This window comes from Arvicanthis niloticus, chromosome 2 (assembly GCF_011762505.2).
Source record: "Arvicanthis niloticus isolate mArvNil1 chromosome 2, mArvNil1.pat.X, whole genome shotgun sequence".
NCBI lineage: Eukaryota > Metazoa > Chordata > Mammalia > Rodentia > Muridae > Arvicanthis > Arvicanthis niloticus.
The window spans coordinates 5,955,038-5,982,202 of record NC_047659.1 but is presented as its reverse complement, the minus strand read 5'-3'; the positions used below and the strand labels follow the sequence as shown (position 1 = coordinate 5,982,202).

At 50.8% G+C, this 27,165-nt stretch overlaps 2 protein-coding genes across 3 annotated transcripts in view; one reads left to right on the top strand and one right to left on the bottom strand.

The window, feature by feature from the left end:
• The window catches only part of Ak8 (adenylate kinase 8), a 115,818-nt gene extending 98,554 nt beyond the window's left edge, over window positions 1–17,264 (bottom strand). The window contains exons 1-4 of the mRNA XM_034496037.2: window positions 17,056–17,264; window positions 14,534–14,618; window positions 7,542–7,591; window positions 5,115–5,228 (exon numbers count right to left, since the gene is read on the bottom strand). Of these exons, the coding sequence (XP_034351928.1) occupies window positions 5,115–5,228; window positions 7,542–7,591; window positions 14,534–14,618; window positions 17,056–17,139 (333 nt within the window). The 5' untranslated portion in view covers window positions 17,140–17,264. The remainder of the gene's footprint in view (window positions 1–5,114; window positions 5,229–7,541; window positions 7,592–14,533; window positions 14,619–17,055) is intronic.
• A 452-nt stretch (window positions 17,265–17,716) lies between these two features.
• On the top strand, window positions 17,717–26,777 carry Spaca9 (sperm acrosome associated 9). Of its 2 annotated transcripts, XM_034496341.2 has the most exons (5): window positions 17,717–17,853; window positions 22,825–23,001; window positions 25,066–25,268; window positions 25,799–25,946; window positions 26,705–26,777. In XM_034496341.2, exons 2-5 carry the CDS (start codon window positions 22,858–22,860, stop codon window positions 26,714–26,716), a joined length of 507 nt encoding a protein of 168 aa, XP_034352232.1. In that variant the 5' UTR covers window positions 17,717–17,853; window positions 22,825–22,857; the 3' UTR covers window positions 26,717–26,777. The 2 variants fall into 2 exon arrangements, with proteins under 2 accessions (XP_034352232.1, XP_034352231.1); XM_034496340.2 differs by lacking the exon at window positions 26,705–26,777 and having other exon boundaries at window positions 25,799–26,284.
• Window positions 26,778–27,165: the final 388 nt, after the last annotated feature.

Sequence of the window (27,165 nt, the reverse complement as noted above, 5' to 3'; positions counted from 1 at the left end):
CTGCACACTCGGTGACTTCACACTGCTGACCAAAAGCTGGCTTTCATGGCAATGTTCACACCACAGTGATGGGCAAATGATAGAAGTTCTTAGCCCAGAGATCTGGGCGGGAATGTCGATCAACAGATCCCTGCCGTGGCATCAAAATAATGCCAAGGACACGTTTCTGGAAGCTTGGCTTTTATGAATCAGTGACACTCGAAGTCCTGGAGTAATGACAACCACAGCTGGACTTCCGTTTCAGGCACCATCTACTTTGCTTTTTGAGATGGGCTCTCTCACTGGCCTAGAGCATTCTGGGTAGGTTAGGCTGGCAGGCTAGCAAGCCCTGGGACCCTTTGTGTCTCTGTTTCCTCGGGTGCTGGGATTATAGGTATGCCTGACTTTTTTACACGGGAGCTGAGGCCTGAACTCAGGTCTTCATGCTTGCCCAGCAAGCTCTTTACCTACTCACTCATCTCTCCAGGCCCCTTTCACAGCCCCTGCGGGTTTTTTCTTGTTTGGTTGGTTGGTTGGCTGGTTGGTTGGTTTGGATTTTGTTTTGAGATATGGTTTTTCTGTGTATACCTGGTTGCCCTGGAACTTGCTCTGTAGACCAGGCTGGCAAACTCAGAGATCCTCTTTCCTCTGCTCTTGGGTGCTGGGACTAAAGGCATATGCCACTACGTCTGCCTCTGCCCCTGCTCTGTTGAGACAAGGTTTTATATTGCCCAGACTCTCCTCCAACTCCTATGTAGCCAAGGATGACCTTGAACAACCGATCCTTCTGCCGCTACTTTCCATGTGCTGAGATTATAGGCAAGCGTCACCTTTGTCTGCTTACTGAGGGTCTAACACAGGCCTGAAGCATGCATGCTAGGCAAGCCAGCCAAGCCTCATTTCAGTCTTGCCAGTGGTTTTCCTGGAACCCACCCCGGAAGTTCTGAACTTGAGAATCTGCTTTTCCAACATGTCCCCAAGTGATGTCATTGCTCCTAGAGTGGACCTCACAAGGAGAACCTTTGGCTTAAGGTGACCTCAGAGTCAAAAGGTCCGCCAGGTGGGGAGCCACTGGCAAGTGGCTTTTTGCTGGTACCCACTTCCTCCTAGGTGTCTAATGGTGCTTCCTATCGTTGGCAATGTAGCAGGAGTGAGTAGGTAACACCTTCTCTTCTCAGTCTCTTCCAGGTCCCTCCCAGCCTATGCAGTTCCCAGGGTTCCCCCTCCCCCTCTCCTGCCACCCACCAGTGAAGTATTCACATAGGTATGGGAACGCAGGAGGCATCATCCCAGACAAAGGGAATCCAAGCAGTCAAAGCACAAGGTTGAAAGGAGCCCAGGTGGAGTACATGCCTCTGGAAGCCTTCCCAGCAGGGGCTAGGTAGTGGCTTTGAGCAGGGCCCATCCCAAGTGCCCCCTACCATTCCCTGCCACTGTGCTGTCTGGATGGCAGCTTTGATGTGTCATATCTCCACAAGGGCTTCTGGGCTGCTTCTCGAAGCCCTGCCAAACTGTCTTTGCAGGAGTCGGGCCACCTCTTTTCAGAACCTGTCGGTGCATCCCCACCCTCCAGCCCCCAGGCCTGGCTTTAGGAGGGAGAGGCACAGATAAGTTGATGGCGCCCAGGGTGGCTCCTCCCAGCACAGGTGTGAGTGCCTAGACTCACCTTGGACAGGTCTGCTTCCTCGGCTGCTTAGGGACAGCACTGGTTACATCTACTTCAGTCACCTTGGGTTTCCTTTTCTCACCTGGCAGCGCCCAGTGTTGCTTGTAGCAGCTTCTGGGGCCCAGCGGTGGGGTGGCTGGCTTGATATCCCAGTATGCCTTACTCTCTTGAAGGGCATGCTTATCGGCTGCCCAGAGGTGCCAGGTGGATGGGCTGTGCCTGGTTCTGCCTCCAGGGACCACGTAACATCTAGAATTGGACTTCATTCCACACAGGAATTGGTACAAACTCCAGTTATCAGCAGACTCCATTCTCAGTGACCCTAATGGCCCTGGGTCACCTAGGTGGCCATTTAATGCACAGTACAGACTCTAGCAGTACAGCAGAGAGAGAGGAGCTGTTAGAACCCCTGGTTTGCTTTCCACATAGACAGCCGCTCTGCCTTAAGAACCTTTTCCAGATCCAGAGAAGCAGCTGAGTGGGTAAAGGCACATGGGGGTTCAATTGAGACCCATTGGGTGGAAAGAGAATTTATACTTCCAAGTATTCTCTGATCTCTGCAAGCATCTTGGCGCCTGCACACACACAAGTGCACACGTGTGTAAGTATAATTTGAAAGTAAAAAGTTGGTTTTTTTTAAAGAATTACTTATTTTATATATAGAAGTACACCATAGCTGTCTTCAGACACACCAGAAGAGGGCATCAGATCCCATTACAGATGGTTGTGAGCCACCATGTGGTTGCTGAGAACTGAACTCAGGACCTCTGGAAGAGCAGACAGTGCTCTTAACTGCTGAGCCAACTCTCCAGCCCGTTGTTTTGTTTTTTTAAAAGAACATTTTCTAGACTCTTACTCAAAAGCTCAGCTGCTGCAGGTTAGCAGGAGATTAAGGAATGGTAGTAACCACCCTTAGATTTTGGAGAAAGAGGCAGCAGTTAGGGACAGGGGACAAGAGAAAGGAGAGAATGTCTCTGAGGCAGACTCCAGCCAGTGACACCCAGAGAAAGACAGACAGTGTTGGGCCCTGGAATCTGGTAGGAGGCTACCAAGCTAGCTCAGAAGCCATGGGCAACATGGGCTGTGTCCCCCCAGATTTGAGATTTGTAGAGACAACGTCAAGCATGGTAACATGTGCCTGCAATCCTAGCACTCGGATGTGCAGGCCAGAGCACCATAAGTTGAAGGTCATCCTCAGCTTGTCTGGGATACAGGGGGAAATACACTGTAAACAGTGTGGAGAACTGAGTTAGGAAGACCCAGGCTGTAGGAAGGCCTCTTTGAACCTAGCCTTCCAAGCTCTGGTCCAATGCAACATGTGATTGAGTCCCCCTGCCCCTTCATACGGCAACTGTGACATAATTAACTGCAGTGACAGAAGAGAGTTGTATTGGATGACACTGCACTGGGCTCTATTCCAGGACCTTAAATGTCATGGCCCGACCCTGCTCCTGAACACTGGCTCTAAAAGAAAGAGGCAAGACCATGCCACAGATGGTTTCTAAGATGCTGGGGCTTGGCGAATCTGGGAGCCCCTAGGGGAGGAAGTCTGCCTGATTTGCATACTTCCTGTGGAGAATTCAATCCTAAAAGCTGTGGGCCTGACATGGGAGCAGCTGAAGCCAGGGCCTGGTCCACAAGGTTCTCATGACTCCTGCATATCTTTATCATATTTCATAATATAAAGTTCAGCATAAGCCATAGCTGTGTTAACCCTGGCTGCCACGGATCCCCAGTGTCTTGGGGGGCAATCTTGCACCTTGGGTGTTCTGACACTTTGACCCCAGGCTCTTCCATGCCTGGCAGCCCTGCCCTTAAGAGAGCTGCAAATGAACCTTAACGCTCCAGCTCGTGCCCTTGAATCCTGTGCATGTGGCTTGGCAGATGGTGGGGTCACTCGGCAGGTGGTGGGGTCATAGAGCACACTGACCATCGTTTCTGACCACTGCTCTTATCAGCCGCAGTCCACTTTAGCCTTTGGTTTTGACCAAAAGGCATCCTTTGTCATGGTGGATGACTCAAGTTCATGGTTTGGTTGGATCAGACAGGCTTGTGTTCTGTCTCACAATTGAGCACACCGGCTGGCTGGGGCTGGCAACTAATGGATCTGGTGTGCCTGTGGTTCGGAAGCTAAGCACTAAAGGGCCAAGAGGCCTTGACTGTGGCCAGAGCTCTGTTTATAGGCTCTGAGATGGTGGGGCTGAGGGGACATGGAAAGTGGCTCATACACTTGATTATCAGCAAACCCCCAGGGTCCCACAGGAGGGGGAACCTGAACCCCAGAGAATGCCAAAAGACAATCCTCACTCTTTGCCCCAAAGGGAATTTTGAAAAAAAAAAAAGTCTGCATTTCTCTTTGACTAAAGAGAAACAGTGTCCTGAAACACAAGACAAGAATCTAAAATAGGCGGAGACCTGAGCCACTAGCTGGACAGCCAACCTAACTGGTAGGCTGCAGGTTCAGTGAGAGATCTGACTCAAACAAAACCAAAACCAAAACACAAAAACGTGCTGGAGAGTGATCAAGAAAATAACTCACCATCAACCTCTGGCCTTCATACACACACATGTGCACCATCATGTATACACACGTGCACACACACGCTTGTGCACAAACACACACTCATACACCAAACACATAAAAACCAATCCTGTTCTTTGAAAGACACTTGGTTAGCTGAGCATGGTGGTTCACGCTGTTACTACCACCACTCAAGAGGCTGTCAGCTCTGGGATTGGAGTCAGTGTGAAACACACAGCTGGTAGTGTCTGGGAAGCAGCATCCCTGATCCTTGTGCCAGGAGACAAAACAGGGATGGAAAGTGCTAAGGGTACACTCGGGGACACGGGAGCCCTACAGTGTCAGAGACACACTCCCAAAGTCTAGCACCAGAACTGCTATTCTGATGACAACCCTTTAAGTTACAGCTCAGCTGAGCCCTGGAGCCCATCTGTGGAGTGCAGATGTGTTGCCTCCTCGCCCTTCACTGGGCTGGACCACCTGTCTCATCCCAGGTGAACCATTGCTCTTACTCCACCCACTTTCCCACAAGGAAGGGCCTGAGCTCTGAAGTCCCCCCATCGTATCTGCCTGAATCTTATTTTACCCAAGACTTTGCTTTTCAGCAAATTCAAAAGAAAATGGAGGGCTGGAGAGAACGCTCAAGACTACTTGCATGTCTTCAAGGAGACCAGAGTTCTGTTCCCAGCACCCATATTAGGTGGCTTACAGGCACCTTTAACTCCAGGTCCAGGGGATCTGACAGCCTCCGCAGGCCTCTAAGGGTGGCTGCATGCACACAGCATGCATGCACACACACATACACACAGAGAGATAAAAAGAAATCTTATAAAAATAAATTTAAAAACAAAAATGGAAACTAGCCAACCAAGCACATGGGAAGTGGAGACCCAAAGCCATGGCTGCACTGTCCTCCGTCCTTGCCCCTCAGCCCAGGGCCAGCCTTACCTTGTAAACCTGGTAGTATCTCTTGGCTTCCAGAGACAGTTGGGAAAACTCTCTTTCTAGTAAGTTCTCCTTGGTGATGAGGTTGCTGTTTAGATGTTTGCAGAGCCACATGGCCTGAAGAGAGGGAAGCAGGAAAGATAGCAATCACAACACACTCCTCAGGGACTCTGCTCCGCAAGATGGCGGTCACAATGCACACCTTAGGTATACAGCTCTGTGGGGCTGGGGGGATGGCTCAGTCTTTAAAGTGTTTCCCTCACAAGGAGAGAAACTTGAATCCAGACCCCAGAACCCATGTAACAACTTAACAACTCCTGGTGTGGTGGCACTTGCAATCCCAACCCCAGTGCTGTGAAGGTGGAGATGGGGACCCCTGGCTGGGCAGTCTAAGCTAGTAGTGAGTTCCAGGCCAGCGAGAGACCATGTCTCAAAGGAGGTAGGTGGTGTTAATGAGCACAACGCTCAAGGATCGACTTTTCCTCCTCCTCTCTCTCTCTCTCTCTCTCTCTCTCTCTCTCTCTCTCTCTCTCTCTCAAGGCTGGGTATGGTAGTACATGGCAGTAATGTTAGCATTTGGGAAGCTGAGGCAGGAGAACGGTAGAGGCCAACCTGATTAAATAAAGGGACCCTGTCTAAAAACAAACAAAACAAACCACAGTGAAATTAAGTCTGCCAAATCCTTTCACATTCTATTAGAAAAAAGATGGCCGAGAAGCTTGGCATGTGGGAGAACCTGGAAAAAGAAGAGAAGGCTGGTCGTGGGAAATGGAGTTATTTGTGGGTAACTGGAGAGGCCCCCAAGAGATGGACAATCCAGGTGCTCCCCAACCTCCCTCTCATCCACACTGCCTTCCTCACCCACCATTTTGGCTCTGTGTGGCCGTCTACCCATGGTCTAAGTGGCTGCCTTTCTGAGCTCTGTGGACCACAAGGGAGGGGTGGAGACTGGTCTCTGTGTTCCTCACCTGCTCTGCCCAGCAACTCCCTCCTAGTGATCAGAGAGGAGCCCTTTACCTAAAGGAGGCGCTCAGCCCAAGGTGCTCCACTCCTGCTGAGAACTCAGCTCAGAAAGAGACCAGCAGGTGTCTGGCCGACTAGGCCTGGCCCCAGGGGTGGCCACACCTATCTGCAGCAGAGTCCAGGACTCTGAAGTTTTCAGGTAATGTCAAGAATTGACAAATTGGGGAACCCCTGTCTCCAAAAGTGAGGTAATAATGGTGAGGACTGAGTTCAGGAACAGTGACTAAAAGGAGGAGACTAAACAGAAACACCACAAACAGAGACACAGGACAAACCAACACACAGACAGATGACGACAGCTGTGCTGACCCTCACAGTGCAGCATGTACTGGGTGTTTATCCACAAAGCATCCACTCTTGTTCCCCTCTGAGGTCAAGTACTAGCTCAGTAAGGAACAGTCCAACCCTACAGTGACATGATCTTAGAAGGTAAAAAAGTCCCACCTCTGATTATCATAACCTAATTCATCTGTGGCATTTACAAAATACAACTAGGGGCTGGCTTGGTGGGTTGGGGTGCCTGATGCTAACCCTGACGACTTGAGTTCGATCCCAGGGACCCACAAAATAGACAGAGCACCAACTCCTAGCAGTTACTCTTGATATGTGAACTATGGCCCATATACGCTGCCCACCCCCCAGCCACCAACTCGCACGTGTACACATAAACACATGCAAAATAAATAGAATGTAATTAAAAAAATAAAAAAATAAAACCTGGACATACAGCTGGACATGGGGGCCATGCTACTGAGAGGCTGAGGGAGGAGTGCTGTGAGTTTGGGGACAGCCTGGGGTCACAGTCAGCACTAAGACTCCATAACTGAAGCCTCTGAGGGATGCAGGCTGCTTGGTGGAGAAATCCTTCTAGAAATGCATTCTACAGTCACAGCTGAGGGAATGCCCAGGAGTTCCGACCTGTGGTGGTTTGAATGAAAATGGCCCCACAGGCTCCCAGGGAGCCACACTATTAGGAGATGTGGCCCTGTTGGAGTAAGGGTGTCACTGGGGGTGGGTTTTGAGGTTCAGGCTCCATGGATCACTCTCTCTCCCTGATGCCTGCCAACTCAGATGTCGAACGCTCAGCCACAAACCTGTCCAGCACCACGTCTGCCTGGTGCCGCCATGCTCCCCGCCATGATGATAATGGACTGAACTTCTGAACTGTAAGCCAGCCCCAGTTAAATGTTGTCCTTAGAAGAGTTGCTGTGGTCATGGTGTCTCTTCACAGCAATGAAACCCTAACTAAGACACCTAACTAAAACCCTAACTATAAACACGTGCTGCCATTTGTAACGAGAAAGCGGCAGATGTGCGGGCGTGTGGACAAGTCGCTGGTGCACAGCCTCCTGTTCACTGGAGCATGAACGACACGTTCTAGAATGACATTTAATATAATGCACTTACGATGGTGGTTTTCCCTGAGGCAGGCGGACCTAATATCACAACCCTCGGCACTGTGGAAGAAAAAGATTTGAATGTCAGCTCTGGGCATGACAAAGTGGCCTCCCATGCCTGTGCTGCCCTGGGTCTATTTCTTTCTTCCCTCCCCAGATTTCATCTCTGCCAGTGGCGTGGCCATTCATAACACTGAGGCCGGGAGATGCTCGAGCCCCAGACGCATCCTCTGTGTTTAGAGAGGTAAGTGATCACCAAGGTGGGTTATTTTTCTGTCTCCGCTGGGACACAGACACAGTAACTTGTTTGCCAAACTAATGAATATCAAAAACAATTGGGATTTTCAAATGCCATAAAGCATTTTAAGCAGGGACTTTGTCTTGGGGACACTCTTTCAAATAAAGTTGTATTTTATGTAAATCGACCTTTGATGCTTTTATATATATATATTTATTTATGCCTTCTTATTTAGCAAATTGTATCCTCCCACCCCATCATTTTACAGAAGAAAATAATGGAAAGAAACCTGAGGTGTATAGGCCAGATTTATAAAACCCAAGGTGGGCAAGTCTTTCTTTCAAAAGCAGCCATATCTATGTAAATTTTTAAAAACCCTGGCAGCTTCTTTGCGGCTGTAAGTCCTGGCTCTGAGATAGTCTTGGTTTCTGCAGAAGCTCTAGCAGGGTCATCTCAGAAACCATGGAGTAGTTGTGGGCAGGAGAAGGCTACCACAGTGAAAAGGGCTGGGGCATGGGCACAAACAAGATCAAATGGACACCCAAGCCCAGGAGTGACTGCCAATGAAGTCTCTTGATGTCACCTCCATCCTATTTGTCCAAAGTGACACCCCCCCCCTTAGCCTTAGGACACATGAACACTGTCTATCCCAACTCTCTTGAGGCTCTACTGTGCCCATGGGGCTGGAAAGACTTGTCTCCATATGGCGATGAGGCATGGATGACTGTCCACTCTGGGGACAGACGCAGAGGTGGATCCAGAGAGACTCCTTTAGACCAGTAGTTTAGTGACTAAGCACATGGCCACCCTTCTAGACTGCTTGCATTTAAATAGATCTCTGCCCAAATTCCCAGTATCTTCTCACTGCCAAGGAGGTGGGAGATCTCCAGTGTGAGATGACTCCTCTCCCCCCTCAAACTTCCCCTTCCTCTGGAAGTCTTACAGTGGCACAGGACAGAGGTTCCACGTGTCTTCACATAGCGGGCAGGCTAGGCACAGTGAGCCATATAACTCGGGTACCACAGTACTCAGCTGGCCTGAGTACCCTGATATTTTAGGAAACCCAGCAGGACCCAACAGGACCCAGCAGGACCCAGCAGGACCCAGCAGGACCCAGCAGGACCCAGCAGGACCCAGCAGGACCCAGCAGGACCCAGCAGGACCCAGCAGGACCCAGCAGGACCCAGCAGGAGCATTGCTTTCAAAAGCTAGGATAGGCCCTGCTTTTCCTAACAGCTCTGGGGCTCAGAGAATCCTTCTGGAGTCCAAAGTGATCCCCTCCTTTGAAGTGAGAGGCCTGAGGCAGCCCTGGTTTTTCCAGATGATCCAAACATCCTTTTCACTTGTCATGTCCCTGACAAGAACATCCTTGCCTCCACGCACCCAGGAGATACCCAGGGTCTCATTGCTTCTTCCTGCTTGAGACTACACACTGATTCCACTGTGAAGGCTTGGTCAAGCTACTTGCTGCAGCTTCCCTCCCACTGTGGTAAGCTCCATTACAAGGGGCACAGCTGTCCTCAGCAAATGGCCAGTCCCTGGGGACAGGTACAAAGTCTCATCCACATGTCAGTGGTCACAACTGTCACAAACATAGCAGCACTTGCAATGGCATCTCAACTGTCCCAAGTTCTGGATATAACCACTGAGAGTCACCACTGCTGTCACCTACAAAGGGCTTCCTTTGCTGGTCAGCACTATAGGGGACTGCTAAGAATCCTCAGGTGGCCAAGTCAAGACATGCCTTAGTGAAAGAGCAGAGGCTCAAAGAGTCTCACACAGCTAGGAGCCATGCCAGAGCCACCTTCCAGGAAGGATGCCCCAAGCAAGGCCACAAAATGGTCTGGGGAAAGAACGCAGCTGTTCCAGTGTCTGACACCACAATCTTTGTCCTTGATGCTCTGTGGTCCCTGGGCTGCCACCAGCTACTGCCATACAGGAGCCAGGCCTTGCAGAGAAGCTGCCGAAGAGGGGCAGCACACAGCATAGGCTGTCACAGAAACTGGGGGCATTGCCAGCATCTGAGCTGTCAGGGTAGAGCTCAGGGCAGAGTCAGGGCAGGAAGCAAGGGGCCCATTCCTACTCTTGAGTCACAGGCCAAGACAAGGCCACCCAGAGCCTCCACCTAAGAGAGATGCTGCCGCCACAGCAGGTAGGAAATACCGTTTGCAACTCAAGTGTGGAAACAAGACGGGTTCGCGGACACTCGGCCCAGTAAAAGGGGAAGGTAAGGTTGAAGCTGAAGCCGAAACTCAATCTAGGGCTTGGAGAGCAGCAGGGGGAGTGACCAAAGGGGGGGGAGGGAGGGAGGAAGAGAGAAAGAGAGAGCGAGAGAGAGCGAGAGAGAGCGAGAGAGAGAGCGAGAGAGAGAGAGAGAGAGAGAGAGAGAGAGAGAGAGAGAGAGAGAGAGAGAGAGAGATTTCCTGCTAGAACTCAGGAAAATTGCTACAACTGTAGCGAGGAGGCCCGCTCAGACAAAGCCTACTGGGCACCTGCTGCTCTGCGCACAGGCCTTAGTCCATCCCTTGGAATGCCACCAGCCAGATCCATCAGGGCTCAGGGTGCTGGGGAAGAAGGGAGACTCATCTCGCATTGAGGGTGTAACCAGGGCATCCTGGCTGGTGTGTTTACCTTGGCTAAGGCCCTGGGCTGGGGCTCCGGGGGAAATGCTGTTCCTCTCTCTTCCTGGCTCCCGTAAGTGGCACCCAAATTGTACACGCCTAAGGAAATACTTTAAAGAGGAACATCGTGGTCCATCTCCCCTCCCAACTCCTCGTACTCACTTATATGACTAATTTTGGTTTCTTAAAATCTAACACCTTGAAACTCCAGCCTAGCTCGTGAGTAATTATTTATAAACAGTGTCATAAAAGGCGGCTTGACTGCCAAGAGTAATCAAATTCCTCCAACCACTTCAAAGGAAATCAAAGAACCTTTCCATCCATGAAGCCTTTTGAGGCTTAACTAGGAACATGATTTAAAATTCACAAGGAACCCCTCAGGTATCAGAACTCTAATACAAGGCTTTCCTGGACAAGCGTTTGATAAGAAGCGAAATGCTCCATTATACCCTCCGCCGCCTGTGCTAATATTGCCCAGGGCCACTGTAAACGCTCACTTTGTACTAAATGCTTTTCTCGAGGCAAAGGGTTGCTAGCCTGAGAGTGGGGCTCCTTCCCTCCCACCTGGGCATGCTCACAGGCCCGATGACTTCTGCTGCCCATGTCAGTCGCTGGACAGTGTGACATGTGCCCAAGTCTGCCCCACTGCCTGGAAGCAGGAGAGTTGTGTTTTGAGCTCTGATGGCTAGGAGGCAAGCTACTCTTACTGCTGCCCAGCAGAAAGAGGGAGATGCGTGCTGGATGTCTTGGGACCCCACTAAGCTCCGGAGAGCTGTGGCTCAAGCTGATGTCACATGTCTTATCTGAGACACCCCAGAAAAGTTACAACAGCAAGGTGGCTCCCTGCTTCTCCTCCGCCACCCATTCTAATCCTTGCTTTTCTGGGGATGAAAGTCTGTGAATGTCCCTAACTATAAATGCTCACCAGGCCTGAGAGTGAGATGGAGAACCAGGAGATAATTAGGCCGTTAACGCCATGGTTAGGGGACCTAAGTATGTGTGCCTGAAGATCATCCAGGCTGGAAAGTGACACCCATCCCCATGACAGGTGGGAGGCTGACCTGTCCCCAACATAGGCTTGCAGCAGAGGATCTTTGCAAAATCACAGCCCTGGAAATGTGTAGTAGGTGGCCACAAGCAGATTGTCACACAGGGAGGAGGTGGCTGTCAAGCAGGCATCAACTACCCTGAGGCCAGCCCAGAATGGAGATGCAGAGACTTGAGAGAGCTATTGCAGGGCATTTGGTGCAGAAAGCTGGGCTGCAGCCAGCACAGTGGTGCTGAGACAGGAAGAGAAGGCAGAAGGAGCCTCAAGTCCCAGCCTCTTACTCCAGGCAGAGGTTTACAGAAGCCTCAGGCTCAAAAGGTCCCCCCAGCCCTGCCCCACAGTGGGGATGTGGAGTGATAGTTCAGACATAAAGAGTATTGGCTGCTATTGCAGAGGACCTGGGCTCAATTTCCAACACCCACATGGTGGCTCACAACCATGTGCACCTCCGTGGGTACTGCATGCATATGATGAACTAATACATGCAGGCAAAACGCTCATACACAAGTAATGAAAATAAAAAAAAAACCCTAAAAATAAAATAAAAAATCCCCTAAGTGAAGTGGAAACGTAAGTGTTCTTTGGAAAGGCAGTTGGGTGGTGTTTTGCTGGGCAAACACGTGAAGGTGTGTTTAGCTGAAGTGGGCACAGGTATGAAAGGCTAAGGCAGATTCATGAAGGAACATTTAGCTGAAGCAGACACAGGAGAGAGGATGGATTTTTCTGCTAAAGCAAGCATGGAAGGGACATGTGATGAAGGATTCTTTAGTAACAAGTATTGGTCCACCTTACACTGCGTAGTTGAGCTAAGTTTGTCGGTACTCCGAGGACTCGGCTGATTGGATGCACATGCTGAGGCAAGGCACATGGAGCGTATAACTAGGACTCCTCCTCGGAGTGACGGAGACAGAGTTTAGCTTCCTGGTACAGCTAGCTGTGCAATGCTTGTGGCTCTTACATCTTCGCCGATCTTCGCTTCCCTGAGAGAGGCACAGCTTAGAACTTCTGGTGTCCCTCCAGGTCCCTCCTGCTGTCTCAGCTGAGGCTGAGGCCTGGCTGTCTCTGCTAGGTCCTGTCACCACTGTTGCTAATCCAACTCTACCGAACCGGACTGCTGGTGCATCCATGAGGTGTTTATGAGTGGATTGAGCTGCCGCTGCCTGCTAACCTAGAAACTAAACTGCCGATTTCCATTCAACACAACTGACTCTCCAAAGAACCCTTAAGTTTCCATCTCACCTGAGAGGCTCACCCACCCAGGCAGGACATTCATGTCGACAACAAATAGGGCTGGTGCAGAAGCTCCCTCCAGCTCAGCATACTGGCCAGCTAACCAGGGAGGGGGCAGAAGGAATTGCCCCAGGAAAGATAAGTGAGGTTGGAAGAAGCAGATGGAACTCTAGGAGATAGAATTCTCCACCTTCCTCTTGTCATGGCTCAGTTTCCACTCAGTCTGTGGTCTCAATCTCAGATGGGTACTGGGCTACCCAGACTCAACTATTTGTGACCAGGAAGAGCCTTGGGGCTCCCTTAGAACTCCCAGCTGAGGTCCACACACTGGACTTGGGATAAAAGAGGACCCTCATTCTGACTACTACCAAGGTGTGTGGGAAAGTCTGGTGAGCTGGCTGCATCTGCTGGCATGGAGCCTGCTCTCTCTACCTTTGAAAAAAAAAAAACTAAAGATTTCTTCTAGTTTCATTTCTGTTGCTAAATCATAAACTACCATGATAAAACGCAGCTTATAAGAGATAGTAGAGTTTACAATTCCAGGCTGCAGGTCTTCACTGTAGGGAAGTCAAGGCAGGAACCTCACACAGCCAATCACATTCATTCACAGTCAAGAGCAGGGAGAACCTGCTTGCCTGCTCTGGCCCGCTTGTGTTCCTCTGGATTTCTCTATTTTCACAGAACGGTGCCGCACATGGTGGGCTGGGCGGAGCTGACAGTTACAATGTAAGCATCACAAGATTTACTCTATCTGTGCAGGGTGGGTGTCTGTGACTGTGTTCATGCCAAGACCAGAACAGGGTATTGGATCCCCCAGGCATTTGTAGGATACCCAGTTTGTTATTGGGGTGCCAGACTTGAGTCCCCACATTGTGTAGCAAGTACTCTTAACTGCTGAGCTATCTCTCCAGCCCTCCTCTCTCCACCTTTTTTAAAAAACCTAATGTTTTTGTTTAGTTTGGGTTGGGTTTTGGTTCTTCAAAATAGGTTTGCTCTGTGTAGCCCTGGCTGTCCTGGAGAGACTCTGTAAACCAGGCTGGCTTCAAACTCAGGGATCCACCTGCCTCTGCCTCCTGAGTGCTGGGATTAAAAGTGTGTGCCACCCACCCAGCTTAAACCCAAACCTAATTTTTCTTAGACAATTTAGCATCATTTCTGGCCATAGGCATCCCAGTCTCACCATGGGGCATCTCAAGCCCTGGATGCCAACTTTACCGGTAAGATAAGGCTCCCTCAGAATTGCTAATGGACCAGTGAGAAATTAAACCAACCAACGAAGACACCAGATCCCTCAGTGACTCACCCAGGGCAGAAGGGTCCTCTCTTGGCTTGGCAAATCTAAACCCTGGGATGCAGGGAGGGGCACTGCTTATTGGAGGGCCTTCCTCGTCCCAGTTCTGCACTGAAGCCTGGGGTCTAGCCAACCTGCATTTAGCCGAGGTTTGGGGAGCTTGGCCATTCATTAGCAGGTGCTGATAACGAGACCCTTGGAAAAGTCCAAGTGTTCGCCTGTCTAGGTAGACCAGAAACCAAACTTCACCTGACAAGTGGAGTGATCAGAGAGTTTAAACCCAACAGGCGACATCAGCGAGGGCAGGCGGAAGCATTAATAATTGATTACATGGGCCATTCTGGGGTTTGCATTTTAATAGCCTGGCAAGAGAATTTTTATTAGTTAGGCTCAAAAAGAAAAAGAAGGCATTCTCCAATTAACTACTGCAACTTGTCAAAGTATCTCCCCTCTGTGTCCTGTTCTGATCCCCATTCAGACACAGACAGGACAGAGAGGGATCTGGGCCATCGCCAGGATGGGGCAGGGTCGCTGGAGAGGGCAGCATCTACTCCACACTGGACTGAGCGCTCACCGTTATCATTGTTCCTGCGTAGGTGGCTGATCATGAAGCTGATGGGGTCCTCTGGCTGGTGGATCAGGAGCTGCTCCAGCATGTTCTGTGGGCACAAGTCAAGAGGTTAACACCTGTAGGGACCCTGGTTGCCACCGGGACACCTGTTGGGACACCTGCTGGTGTCAGAGGCCTGAGGAAGCCCAAGCAGCCAGGTCCCCACCTCTTCTCCCTTTGTGTTTCCTACAGTCTTCCCGCAGTCCTGCACAGCTGTCCTGTTGCAGCACCTCAGTGATTGCTGGCCTTCTGCCTAGAACGCCTCTTGCTCCTTGACCTGGCTTCTTGGTCATCAGCTCTCAATGCACCTGGTAAACCCTGCTGCCCCTCTGCTCCTGCACAGGCCTGCCATGTGTACCTGTGTCCCCTGTCTCACCTCATTTCTGCTCAACCGCTCCATGGGTTCTGTGGTCCACCCTGTCTGTGCAATTACAGTAGGTGCCCAGTGCAGATGTTAGCCAGGAAATGAAGCCATTACTAGTGGCCGAGTCTCTCCACAGTGGGATAGAATACTTATCAGCCAAGCACTTAAATAGTCCTGGATATTCTGGCCATTTAACCCAACCAAGCAAACACATCAGAGGAAGCAATTTTTAGAGTGGCACCCCAGGGAACTGGAGGGATGACAGGAGGAGCTAGGCTGCAGGGAAGGTAGGAAGGGGCCGCTGAGGACAAAGAGGTCCAGGGTAGTCAACAGCACCAATGGGTAGTCCTGTTCAGACTCGATCTCATCAGCAAGCCCCTCCCCTTCCCGGGGTCTCCACTCTCCTCCCACAGCCCTCTCCCCTTTGTTCAGTGGCACAGCTGGGCTGACTCTGTGCTTAGATGCGTTGCTGTTCACGTCTTGACAAAGAGGTTGTGCAGACAACACACCTGCATGCTCCAGACTGATAAGGCCAAGAGTATTTCTCAGGACAAGACAAAAAGAAGCCGAGTCTGTGACAGCAAACTGAATTCCGAGGACAGTGTTCACTGATGGACAGCAGTGGCTCTGTGAGCCACAGACATCTGATAAAATGTCATCGAGTTGTACATACCATCACAGAAACCCAAGAGCATGTGAGGATCCCAAGAGGGGATGAGGTCCAAGAGAAGCCAGCAGTGCAGGCTCAAGCACTGTGCCCACTTCTGCTTCATGGCTTTGATAAGACCCAGGTGACATGGCCCAAGGGTAGACAAGAGATGAACGCCATTTTTATAGCTTCCCAAGTCTAAGATTATTTGAAAATAAAATGATAATAAGATAAAGTTGTCTTGGTTATTGCCCCACCAACTCAACTAAAATCAGGCCAGGACCATGAATCTCTGTTCTCACACTCCCCAGATTTACTGCTTTATTTGTGGCTGGTCACTCTCTGTCTCCCCCTCCATTAACACTTTCAAAGGAACGATGCTTGGTAGAGACTTGGGTTCCTTGGCCTGGGCTCATGTGCCACCATGGTTTCTCTCTCTCTCTCTCTCTCTCTCTCTCTCTCTCTCTCTCTCTCTCTCTCTCTCTCTCTCTGTGTGTGTGTGTGTGTGTGTGTGTGTGTGTGTGTAACCTCAAATTGCAGAATAAAGTACTGGAAACTGAGCTCTAGTTTCCCCATGGCCCCCAGAATCATTGAGTGGTAGAGAGAGCTCATCGGTCCAGCCCCTAAAAAGTCACCTTTGCCTCTGGAGAGCACAAGATAAAAACTGGACCACACATAGGTGTGTGGGGGGGGTGGATATGGTTTGGCTGAAAGCCAAAGTTGGCTGGGAACCAGGACAGGGTGGGAGGCAGTATAAGGAGAGATGAGGGACGAGGGCTTTCAAAAGGCCAGTCCTGAGGATGGAGGCTATGCAGACTATACTGCTGCCCTAGAGGAGACCACCTGGTTAGGGATGTCATCTAAAACTTACATAGTCCCCTACTTGTCCTAACAGGGTCAAACACACCCTCGTGAGACAAAACACGTGTCCCTTTGGCTGACAGCTGAGACAGTTGTTTCTGAGAACTGGAGTTTCCCAGGAATCTGACACTGGGAGAAGAAAAAGGCTGAAGCCTGGTGCCAGCCAGAGGAGTTGGTCTCCTGCGAGAAGAGACTCCACAGAGTTCCTCTAACTTGTCAGGCCACCTTGCTGGATGAAGTGGAGCAGAGACAAATATGAGACAATGACGTGGGACCACACTTGACTTGCTTAGTTATTGACCTCTGAATCTAATCCGCACTCCGGACCCCAAAACTAGATCTGGGGGCAGATCACTGAACTTCTTGTATGTGTTCCTCCTCCCATTGTGGTCACAGGGAATATTTTTTTTGGGGGGGGGGCTTCCAAGGCCCAGCTTAGGTAAGACTCAGGGCTCAGGAACCTGCTGAGGAGGTTTCCCTGCACAATTCCAGAGGAGGCCCTGGAGACTACTGCACTATTTCACAAGTGGGGAAAATGAGAAAAGGGATTTCTCCCCTAGACCGTGCTGCTGGCCCAGCCCGGTAGCCTTACATCCTCGGGGGCCCAGTCACCTGCATCATCTCGAAGATGTGGTAGTCCTCCCCATACTGAGGCATTTCTGGGGGGATGCGGTGCGGAGCAGTGGTTGCATCCATGTTTCGGACAGCGCGCCGCTCCTTAGTAACGGCGTTGCTAGGACGCCAAGCTATGCGTCATCGGTGAGCGCCTCAGCTGGGGCGAGTCCTGGTCCCGAGTTCCATCCACAGTGGTCCTGACCCGCAGCAGGCGCTTCTTCCCCAGGGCAGGGAAGCCCCGGACGGGCCACAACGCAAAACCCCAGGACGCCTGTGGAGTCACAGCGCAATGGCTCCAGGACGCCGGGAGGGGGCACAGAGCAAGATTCAAGGGGCCGCCACGTGTGATTGTCTCCAAGGCGGGTAGCTGAGAGGAATCGGGTGGCAGAAACAAACCCTGCTTCTGGTGTAGCCATTGTGTGGATCTGGGCGCTGGAAGCTGACCCTGCTCCCTGAATCTCAGTTTCCCCATCTTTAAACGAAAGACGCTGGGGCAGGCATGGGACCGGTGTCAACAGGAGCAAAAGTCACAGTGTCCAGGTCCGGGAGAGAGGGGAGGAAACTGGGCGGATCTCCTGGTTTGGGCGGCCGGCCGAGCCATGTGACCCGGATTGCCATAGCACCTGTGGTCACAATCGGCCAAGCCCGCCTGGCCTCTATGGCCTCGACTCCGCCCACGCCCATTTCCTGAGACCTTAGGAGGGCCTTCCCGCCCTCCCGGGCCCACACACCCACGGAGGCACTGAAAGCTTCTGGGCACTCTGTGAGGCGAAGGCCAGTCCAAGTCAAACCAGGGTAAAGGGGGCTGGGGCGCCGTCGACGAGCTGGGTTGAAAACACTAGGGGAGTCTGGGAGAAAGAAGTGGAGCTGTCCTGGCCTACAGGGAGGAAAGCTGCAAGCTGGAAGGGACAAGGGTGGCAGTGTGGAGGAAGGGCTCTGTGTACTCACCCAGAGGGAGGTACGCACAGCCTACAGGGACAGCCACAAGTCCAACTCTGTCTGGATGTTGTTAATTTGACAAATCTGCTGTGGGCCTGAGTTTCTACCCTGAGCAGTGGGGAACCACTCAGGCATTCCTCCCACAACTACCCTGAAGTACCCGACAGTGACTGCCTATAAGAAGTGGACAGTGTAGGTACATAGTGATATCTCATTTAATCTTTAGACTAATCTTAATCTCACATCAATCACTTTGGACAACAGTTGCTTCTCTCTCTCAACTTTTATTTTTATTTATTTATGTGTATATGGGTAGGACAGAGGAAGAGCAGAGGCTGGGAAAGGGAGTTTGGAACCCTGGACCTGATTTTCCAGGCAGTGAGCCCAGAGATCTGGGTGCGGAGAACTAAACCCAGGTCCTCTGGGAGAGCAGCAAGTGCTCGGAACTGAGTCACTCTGGTCGTGTAGGTCTTCTGTTTACATGGGTCAAGAACCAAGTTGGATGTGCTTTCAGGAGCGGCTGGGGCTGCAGCACCCAGCAGTGTCAGTCAAATGAAAACCTTTCTACTCAGAATACAGACAAGACACTGCGGAATAAGGCAGGCCAGAGGAGTTAGCTGGGCGACTTTGGGCGAGTCGTTTCCTCTTTCTGGACTTCTTTCCTCACCAGCTGCTGGGCAGAGGAAGTTTCCATAGCTGGAAGAGTTTCCATTCAAACTCTCTCCTTTTACAGAAACAGAGACTGAGGCCTAGCAAAGGGGAAAGTCTTGCCCAGGGGCTGAGAAAGAAATCAGAGGGAGCCTCAAGGCTGAGAGCGGCAGTCCTGACCTGGGATTATGACACCTGCCCATATAAAGCGGGCAGCGCAGCCCTCCATCCCTGTGACCTGCTTCGTCAAAGGCCTCAGGCCTTGGTAGACTTGTCAGCTGGGGAAGCAAAGATGAGACCTCCCCAACAAAGAGAGCAACAACCACGCTACAGCTTGCACCGGGGGGTTCAGTGTGCTTCCTGGACATTTTTGAAGTGGCTTTCGTCTCTCCTCATTTATTTTAAGCCCTAGGCGCTTTTCATACCATGATCTAATCTTCTTTAGCAGCCTAGAAAAATACAAATCAATTAAAGCCTCAAACCTATGGGGTAATCACCTTTCCCTCCCTTATCCCCCAGAGAGAAGAGCGCCTGCATCCAGGTCTTTCATCTACTCTAATTTGGCTGCGGAGGCCTGTGGTCAGGGGCCAATCACTTTGGATAGCTAGTTACATCCCCTTCTGTGACATCCCTGACGTGTTCATGTCACAAGTTGCTAGGATCAAGAACTGAGTCAGGTTTGCTCTAGGGAGCTCATGGAGCACAGCCAGCCAGTTAGCATGGCTTCCTTGGAGAACCTGGAAGCCCAGAGGACAGGCAGAGAGCTGAGCACTGGAGTGAGCCCCATGAATGTTAGTTCTCATTGCTCTGGGATAGGAGTGCAAGTGAGGCCCCAAGTCCAGCTAGTGGGGGACCCTAGAAGTGGCTGGGTAACTTTTCAGATCCTTGCTAGCATCTCCCACCTGTTCCTCAGCAGCCACAGCCAACCCCATGCCTGTCATCTTGTCTCTAAGGAATAGAAGAGAGGAAGGGTCTAATCAAAGAGCCACATTGAATCAAGCAGGGATGTGACAGATCCCAGCTTGCCCACTTCCCATGAGGTCTTAGCTTCACCCTCAGATCATCCTCTATCCTGCATTTTTGTGGTCCCTGTCCTGCACTGTGGCCAGGGATTGAGATGACGAATGCCCAGGTCTTCCCTAGAACACCATAGAGGCTATTCTAATACCACTGTCAAACCAGTATCTTGCAGATATCTGCAGGCATCTACCCTGCAGATGCTCCTCTGGCCAACTTCATGGCCCTGGTTTTTGTGTATCCACCCCTGCTTCTCTCTCTGAGCTCTGCCCTGACCACCTCCCCCTCCAGCAGAGTTCATCCAGGGCAGGGCTCCACATACCTTGACCATTGCTGCAGAGCCTAGCACCCAACCACATGTGGCCCAGGGCAGGAAGGATGAGTGTGTTGTCATGCCCACCCCCTGTCTTAGATGCCTTCAGCAGTTCTGAAGAACCAGCTTGACCAGGGTCCCTTGTCCTGGCCCTGTCTTATATCCCTGCCTCCAAGCTGAGTCCACCACCAACCCGCTCCCCTTTTTCTTTCCAAGCTTGGGGCTTAACTGTCTGTCACGAAGGATGAGCTCTGAGCAGCCCCTGCCTTTCTTGAGGCGCTCAACACACCTCTGTGCAATCCCCCATTGCCCGGATGCTGGGTAAACAGAGCTCTGGGGTCTGTTGTGAATTAGCCCTGCACTCTAGGCTCTGAGGTCCCCACCCTCTTTACAGCTGTCATCTCAGATGGGGGTGTCTATTGCTGCCTCTTCCTGTATGTTAGGGGACATGCTCAGACTATTGTCATCAGTAGTCAGGGTTGATTCGAGGATCTGAACCCAGGAGTAGTGGTTGCAGATTAACAACACCAACCACACACTGAGCAATATTGGCAGAGGCCAGGACAGTGAGGCACATTACCCATCTTCCTGGACACCCACCACTGGGCCTCTCAGACTTTTCTAGGCCCCCAACTTGAGTCATTTATAAGCTTCAAGCTGGAGCAAGGCGGGACACTGGTCTTGGAATGGAACCACAAGGGGCCCTGAACCTCAATAGTCAAAATGGTCATTAATGCACTAGTCTTCAAAATCCAAAATGAATGGCAAAAAATCCATTTAAAATAAGCTATCAATACTTAATAAAGATAAGTTTATTATTACAGATTTTTCTTCAGTTTTTTTTTTTTTTTTTTCTTTTCAGATTTTTGCCACAGGCTCTGGTAGGGGAAGGTAGAGTATTTCTCTAAAATTCTGTTATTTTATTCTTGAGGACTTTTTTTTAAAAAAGTATTTCTTTACTCTCTTGAATGGATGCTGAGGTTTTTGGCACCCAGCCCTTAAATTTTGTTTTCCTCGACCCTTCTCCCTCAACCTTTCCCTGGTGCGTCAGAATTCAGGGGAGGAACATGAGAAAACCATGTGTCTAAGTGAGCGATTCTGCCCCATGAGGAAGAGGCCAAGGACATGGCAGACACCCAACATTCTCACCCTGTGTCCACAGCAGGCAGAAGGCTAAGTGCTGGAAGGCTGCAGAGGGAAGGAAGGAGGGGCAGCCTGCCCTGGCCCCAGGGGGCTGACCTGCACCAGGCCAGCCAGGGCTGCAGCTACTCCCAGCTGTTGGCAAACACGGGTGCACGTTCTGTTAAATATATATGAGACACTAGCTTGGGTTAACCGAGTACTGGTTGGAACAACCCTGGGTCTCTAAAGCGTCTCCTCTAGTCATGTCCAAGCTTTCTGCTGTGCAGATCAGCGTCTAGAAAGACCACATTCTGGACTATTTTCAGTTCTTATGTTCCTTGGGTGTCATTTATTTTGTCACAGAGGTGGAGTCCCAGTTTCAGTGTCCTCACTAGGAAGCCACCAATGTACCTTCCTTACACTTTTCTTTGCCTGGTGGCCCCTTCTACTTCCAGTGTCCTGGAATGGCCTTGGATCATGTGACACAGGCTGGCAGGCTGGAGCCTGGGCTCTGTGTGTAACCATGGAAGGATGGTGGGATGCTGGGTATTGAAGATGCTGTTTAGATATCAGGGAGCCCGGGACCCTGGGGTTGATGGCACAAACTCACGGGGACTCCTCTAACTCTAGGTCTCCAAATACCTCCTGGAAGTTACAGGTTAGGGGCTGCTGAGGTCCCTTCCAGCTCTGACATTCCCAAACGACCATAAGCATTTTGTCAGAGGTCAGTAAACTGAGACAGCATCAAGTAGGGCACCCATGCCGTGTCTGCTCAGGGCGATTCTCAGTGCTTGGGGACACGCATTTACATCAATGATGTCCCCTGGGTTGCGCCTCCTACAGATAGTTTTACTAATCAGAAAATGTGGGTAACAGGTAGTTAACGTAAGACAGGGGTCTACATCCATACCTACCCTGGAAACCTGCAAACCTGAGGCCAGGGCTCCTGCCCCAAGCCTACAGACACACACACACACACAGAGTCACATACACACACACACACACAGTCACACACACACACACACACACAGTCACATACACACACACACACAGTCTCACACACACACACACACACACACAGTCACACACACACACACAGTCGCACACACACACACAGTCACACACACACACACACACACACAGTCACACACACACACACACAGTCACATACACACACACACACACACACACACACAGTCACACACACACACACACACACACACAGTCATACAGAACAGCCAAGCACTAACTCTTGGTTTTCTCACAGGAAGAATCTTCAGACTTTCATCAACTTCATGTAGTAGACACTTTTTAAAAACTGATCTGTTGCTGGTTTGGGGGTCTTGTAGGATGTCCTTGATTTCCTGGTTCTGCCACAGAGAGATCCCAAATGCTGTGTACACACACACACACACTGAAGATAGTGTGCATGTGTATGCAGGTATACCCTGTGATCTGGATACACCAAGGACCATAGAAACTGTCCCCGTGTGAAGGAAGCTCCAGCTCATGGCAGACTGTGTCCTGGGAAAGTAAACAGGCAAGGGTCAGACTTGGTGCAGCAGTGGACAGACAACTTGAAGGACCTAGAACAAGCATGTGGCTTCCAGGCCCTGCTTCCTTTTCTACAAAGTGGGGACACATCGCTTTGAGAGGATGCTTCCATCCTAAGCTGCATGGAGATTCTAGCCCCCAGGGCTTCAAGTCTCTCCTCTTCCTCCCACTAGACCCTTCCTGTCCTGTGAGACCTACGAGCGACAATGAACGAGGTGAAAGAGTCCCTCCGCAGCATCGAGCAGAAGTACAAGCTGTTTCAGCAACAACAGTTCACCTTCATCGCAGCCCTGGAGCACTGCCGGGAGAACGCCCACGACAAGATCCGGCCCATCTCCAGTATCGAGCAGGTGATGGCTGGCGTGCGTGTGCGTGTGCGTGTGCGTGTGCGTGTGCGTGTGCGTGTGCGTGTGTGTGTTCCCCCCAGCCCTGCCCCTCACCTAAAACACGAACAGTGGAGCCCCAGAGAGGACAGGTGCGTGTGAGTTGGAATGCAGACTCAGATTCTAACTGATAGAGAGAGTCCCTCGGTTATCCCCACCTACCAGGCACCTAACAGTTATTAAAGCACGGCTGGAGACTCAGACAGCTTGGGCCTAAGTCTGCCTGCCACCCTGAGCCTTGAGCCAGTGACAATATCTCACTAAGCCCCAGTTTCCCAACCTGTAAGGCATATCTAAAAAAAGCATCCATGGTCCATACTAAGCACTCAAGTGTCTGGTGTCACCTGCTAGACTTAGGATGACCACTGTGGACTTGTTGATGAGCCAGTAGATAATGGTCCTTCTCAACAGATTCTGCCACAAACTGGCAACTGGCCCAGCTTACTGATGGAGGCTTTGCAGGCACTTTTATTTTATTTTAACCCATTTCTTTAAGGGTGAACTATTGTCAGGTTCATTCAGAAGGGGGTGGAGGCCTTCTAGGAAGTTAGGGCCCCTAGCCTACAGGGCAGCTAAGAACACAGGCTGGACCCAGAACTAAAATGTTGAGTCAAGCTCCCCTGAAAGACTTAAATGGGGCTGGGGATGGGTGTGGTACAGGCTCCAAGTACCCAGGAGAAAGGAGACCAAGGAAAAAAGCGACTTTTGCCAAAGGCACTCTTCAACATTCTTTTTCTAAATTTTGTAAAAAAAAAAAAAAAAAAAACGTCATTTTTTTTTTCTTGAAAAACACTGACATGAAGAAAATCCATCCCTGAAGCCGGCATCCACTATCTATCACAGTGGTCCACTGCTCCAGCTTCTGCCCCTGAACTACTGGAAGGCAGTTGCTTACATTCCCCCAGCAGCTCAGCCTTCCAAGGGCATGGACAGGCTTTCACAGTGGCCCAAGTCTCATTTACCTAAGCACCTGCATGGTGGGGCTTCCCATCTCAGGTTCAGAAGGGATGGCCCTTGAACACCCAGGGAGCCCAAGGATGCCACTGTGTTGTGGTCGCACTTTGAAGCAGCCCCGCCCCAGGTGCCTGGACAGGTGAGCTGTTGGACACCTCTATCTCTTCCAAGCTTGGGAGGGACCCCTTCAGATCACTAAGAAACAGCAGCTGTGCCCCTTTCGCCACTCCAGAGAGTACCCCTAGCTCTGACATGATTGAATCCATCACTCAGTCCTGTAGCTGAGGCAGCTCTTCCTTTAAATGAGACCATCTCACCTGGTCTGTGCTCAGATGCAAAGTCTCTGGATGGTCCCAAGTAACTGGCAAAAGACCCATAAAAGGGTCCCTACCCCCAACTAAGGAAGCAAGTGGAAAAGCAGACCAGAGAATTTCATTTCACAGCAGGCTGTGTGGCTCCTTTTGGCAAGAACCCCATGCTGCCTGCACAGCCACATGGGGGCTTGAAGCGAACTTGCTATATGAAGTCTGGTATGAACTCGTGCTCCCCACCAATCGTCTCCCCCACCCCCCACTGTAGTTGGTCTTTGAATCTGGGTCGGGGTAGACAGCACACCACGTAGGCCTGTCACCTCCCGAGTCAGGCCTGTAGCAGACCTTTTTAAACTCTAGAATGTAGTACAACCAGCCCAAAGGTTTCTTGTTTCTTCTCCTCCTTAGTGGTTTGGGTAAGCAGGGTGGTGGAGCCCAGGGACAGTATGAGGAGGTACATCCGTCAGGCCACTTCTGTTGGCACCCAAGCAGGTCCTTTTCACTTGTCTGAACCTCTAGCATTTAGGGAGTGTGTAAAATGAAGACTCGGGAACAGTCCCTACCTAGTGTGGAGGACTTAGGTGATGAGTAAGGGAGGTCAGACTTAGGAAGGTATGTTTTTGCAATGGTGCTCGGAACACAAACATTAGCTGTATGTCATGACCTGAACATTCAAATGCTTTGTGTCAGCATCAAGTCCATGACCGTGGGAAGCCTGGGGTAGTGTCCTCTGTCTCTCCCTCTCCTGACATGCTGGCCTCTGCAGGTGCAGAGCTACATGGAACACTACTGCAACAACTCCACTGACCGGAGGATTCTGCTCATGTTCATGGATATCTGCTCAGAGCTCAACAAACTCTGCCAGCACTTTGAGGCCCTGCACTCCGGCACCCCTGTCACCAACAGCCTTCTCGAGAAATGCAAAACCCTGGTTAGCCAAAGCAATGACTTGAGCAGCCTCAGAGCAAAGTAAGTCCGGCATGGGACAGCCGGCTCTACCCCGCTGGCACAGGTCACAGCCTCTAGTTCATAGACGTCTCAGACCCCAACTACCTACTGGAATTACTGACTTAATCAAACTGACCTAAAACTGGGTCACAGATATAGGAAGACAAAAAAAAAAAAAAAATGTCTCTTGGGACTTAGAACTAGACTAGGGAGAAGGTGACTACAGAAGGGACACTGGAGTTATATCCCCCGGGATTCCATTGTGATGCTGAAGAATCTGGAGTGCCATTTCCGTGGGCTCTTAAGATGTTAGGGTGAAAAAGGTAGTAGCCAGTATTTTACAAAGGTGACGGGGTTCTTCAACCCCTGGTCCTGGTGGTGGACAGCTCTTGCCATCCATACCACAAGTACCTGGGGCTCTTGGCCTTGAACTTTCTGAATCAGAACACATAAGGACAGAGCCTAAGTTGATGTGTGTCTAGTTCTTACACCTCTAGTCCACGAGGTCAAGTCCCCTCAGTAGGTCTTACCGCCTGCTCACTATCCTGCAGGTACCCTCATGATGTGGTGAACCACCTCAGCTGTGATGAGGCCAGGAACCACTATGGAGGCGTGGTCAGCCTCATCCCTATAGTCCTGGACTTAATGAAAGAGTGGATTGCTCATTCCGAGAAGCTGCCTCGCAAAGTGCTGCAGCATGTGAGTGAGATCTTGGGTAACCTGGCAACAGCAGCACCAGCCACTACCAGACCTGCCCAGACCACGGTTATCCAGAAGTGGTTAGGAAAACGCAAGTGTAGGCAGCTGGCAAAAGACAGCCTCAAACCTAGTGGGAAAGACAAAGATGCCCCGAAACCTCCCTGGAGGCCACCTGGTGGGAAACTGTAACTGATGTCAATGTACTTGGCTTCCACCGGCCATCCATTCTCATGGGGGCCAATACACTATTGAGAATCTCTCTCTTGCTTTTCACTTCTAACATTTCCGCCTCTTGACCTCCGTGTTGATAAAAGGATCTCCTCTCATGGAGCTGCCCAAACAATATGGTGTTGGCAGGGTGTGTCCCAGAGGAAGGACGATGTGCTGATGGCCAGGCCTCCTGCCCACACTGTGGCCTCTGGCTCTAGAGTGCCAGCTGGAGGGGAGCCCGCTTAGCTCTGTCTCCACGAGGGCAAACTGAAGATGAGCTGGAAGGTCTCTCATGAACAGGTGTGTGGGGGGATTAGAAGGCTGAGCTCACTTGTGTTCAGTTCTCTGAACCAAAATAAAGGATGTATGCTTTCTTTTAGTTGAGAAGAGACTATGGCACAAGTCAGAAGAATTCTGTTTTGTGTCTCTTGAGCAAGGCAGCAGCCTGGTCTTGATGGCAGTCTAGTCTACCCACACTATAAGATATATAATCCTGGCATCTCAGCTTGACAGATGTGAGGTCTGACTGTTGATTTTTCCCTTTACAGGGGACGACTTAGCTTCTGTACTGTTGCTTCCTCGGGGGGAGACATTCAAGAATAAAGTGTTCTACCACTTCTCTGCCTGGCTTGGTTTCCTGGGATTTACCCGACAAAAACTCTGAACTTGTAAGACATCAGAGGCCATTGGGTAGTGGCCATACAGGCAAAGGGCCCTCCTGAACATCACCAGAGGCCTCTGCAGCCAAGCCAAGCACTTTCCTTCAGAGTGGGCTGCCTCTGGAAGGCTCAGGCCACTGAGGCCAGCCCGCAGGCTTCTCCAGGGGTGAACTCTGTCTGGCAAGAGACCTATTCAGACAAAAACCTGCCACCACTGTCTCCCGCTGTTAAGATGGGCAGTGTAGTAATTCCAGACATGTTCTGGTTGCCACATAATTTGTACTGTTTCTGCCCACTAAGGCCTTTGCTGAGTGGTAGGGACTAGGTGGTAAAGGAATCTCAAAATTATG

Excerpts from the sequence above, each read along its gene's own strand:
- Spaca9 (XM_034496340.2), top strand. The coding sequence starts at position 22,858 with ATGAACGAGGTGAAAGAGTCCCTCCGCAGCATCGAGCAGAAGTACAAG. Across the intron at positions 23,002-25,065 it reads CCATCTCCAGTATCGAGCAG|GTGCAGAGCTACATGGAACA; the intron begins GTGATGGCTGGC and ends TGGCCTCTGCAG. Across the intron at positions 25,269-25,798 it reads TTGAGCAGCCTCAGAGCAAA|GTACCCTCATGATGTGGTGA; the intron begins GTAAGTCCGGCA and ends ACTATCCTGCAG.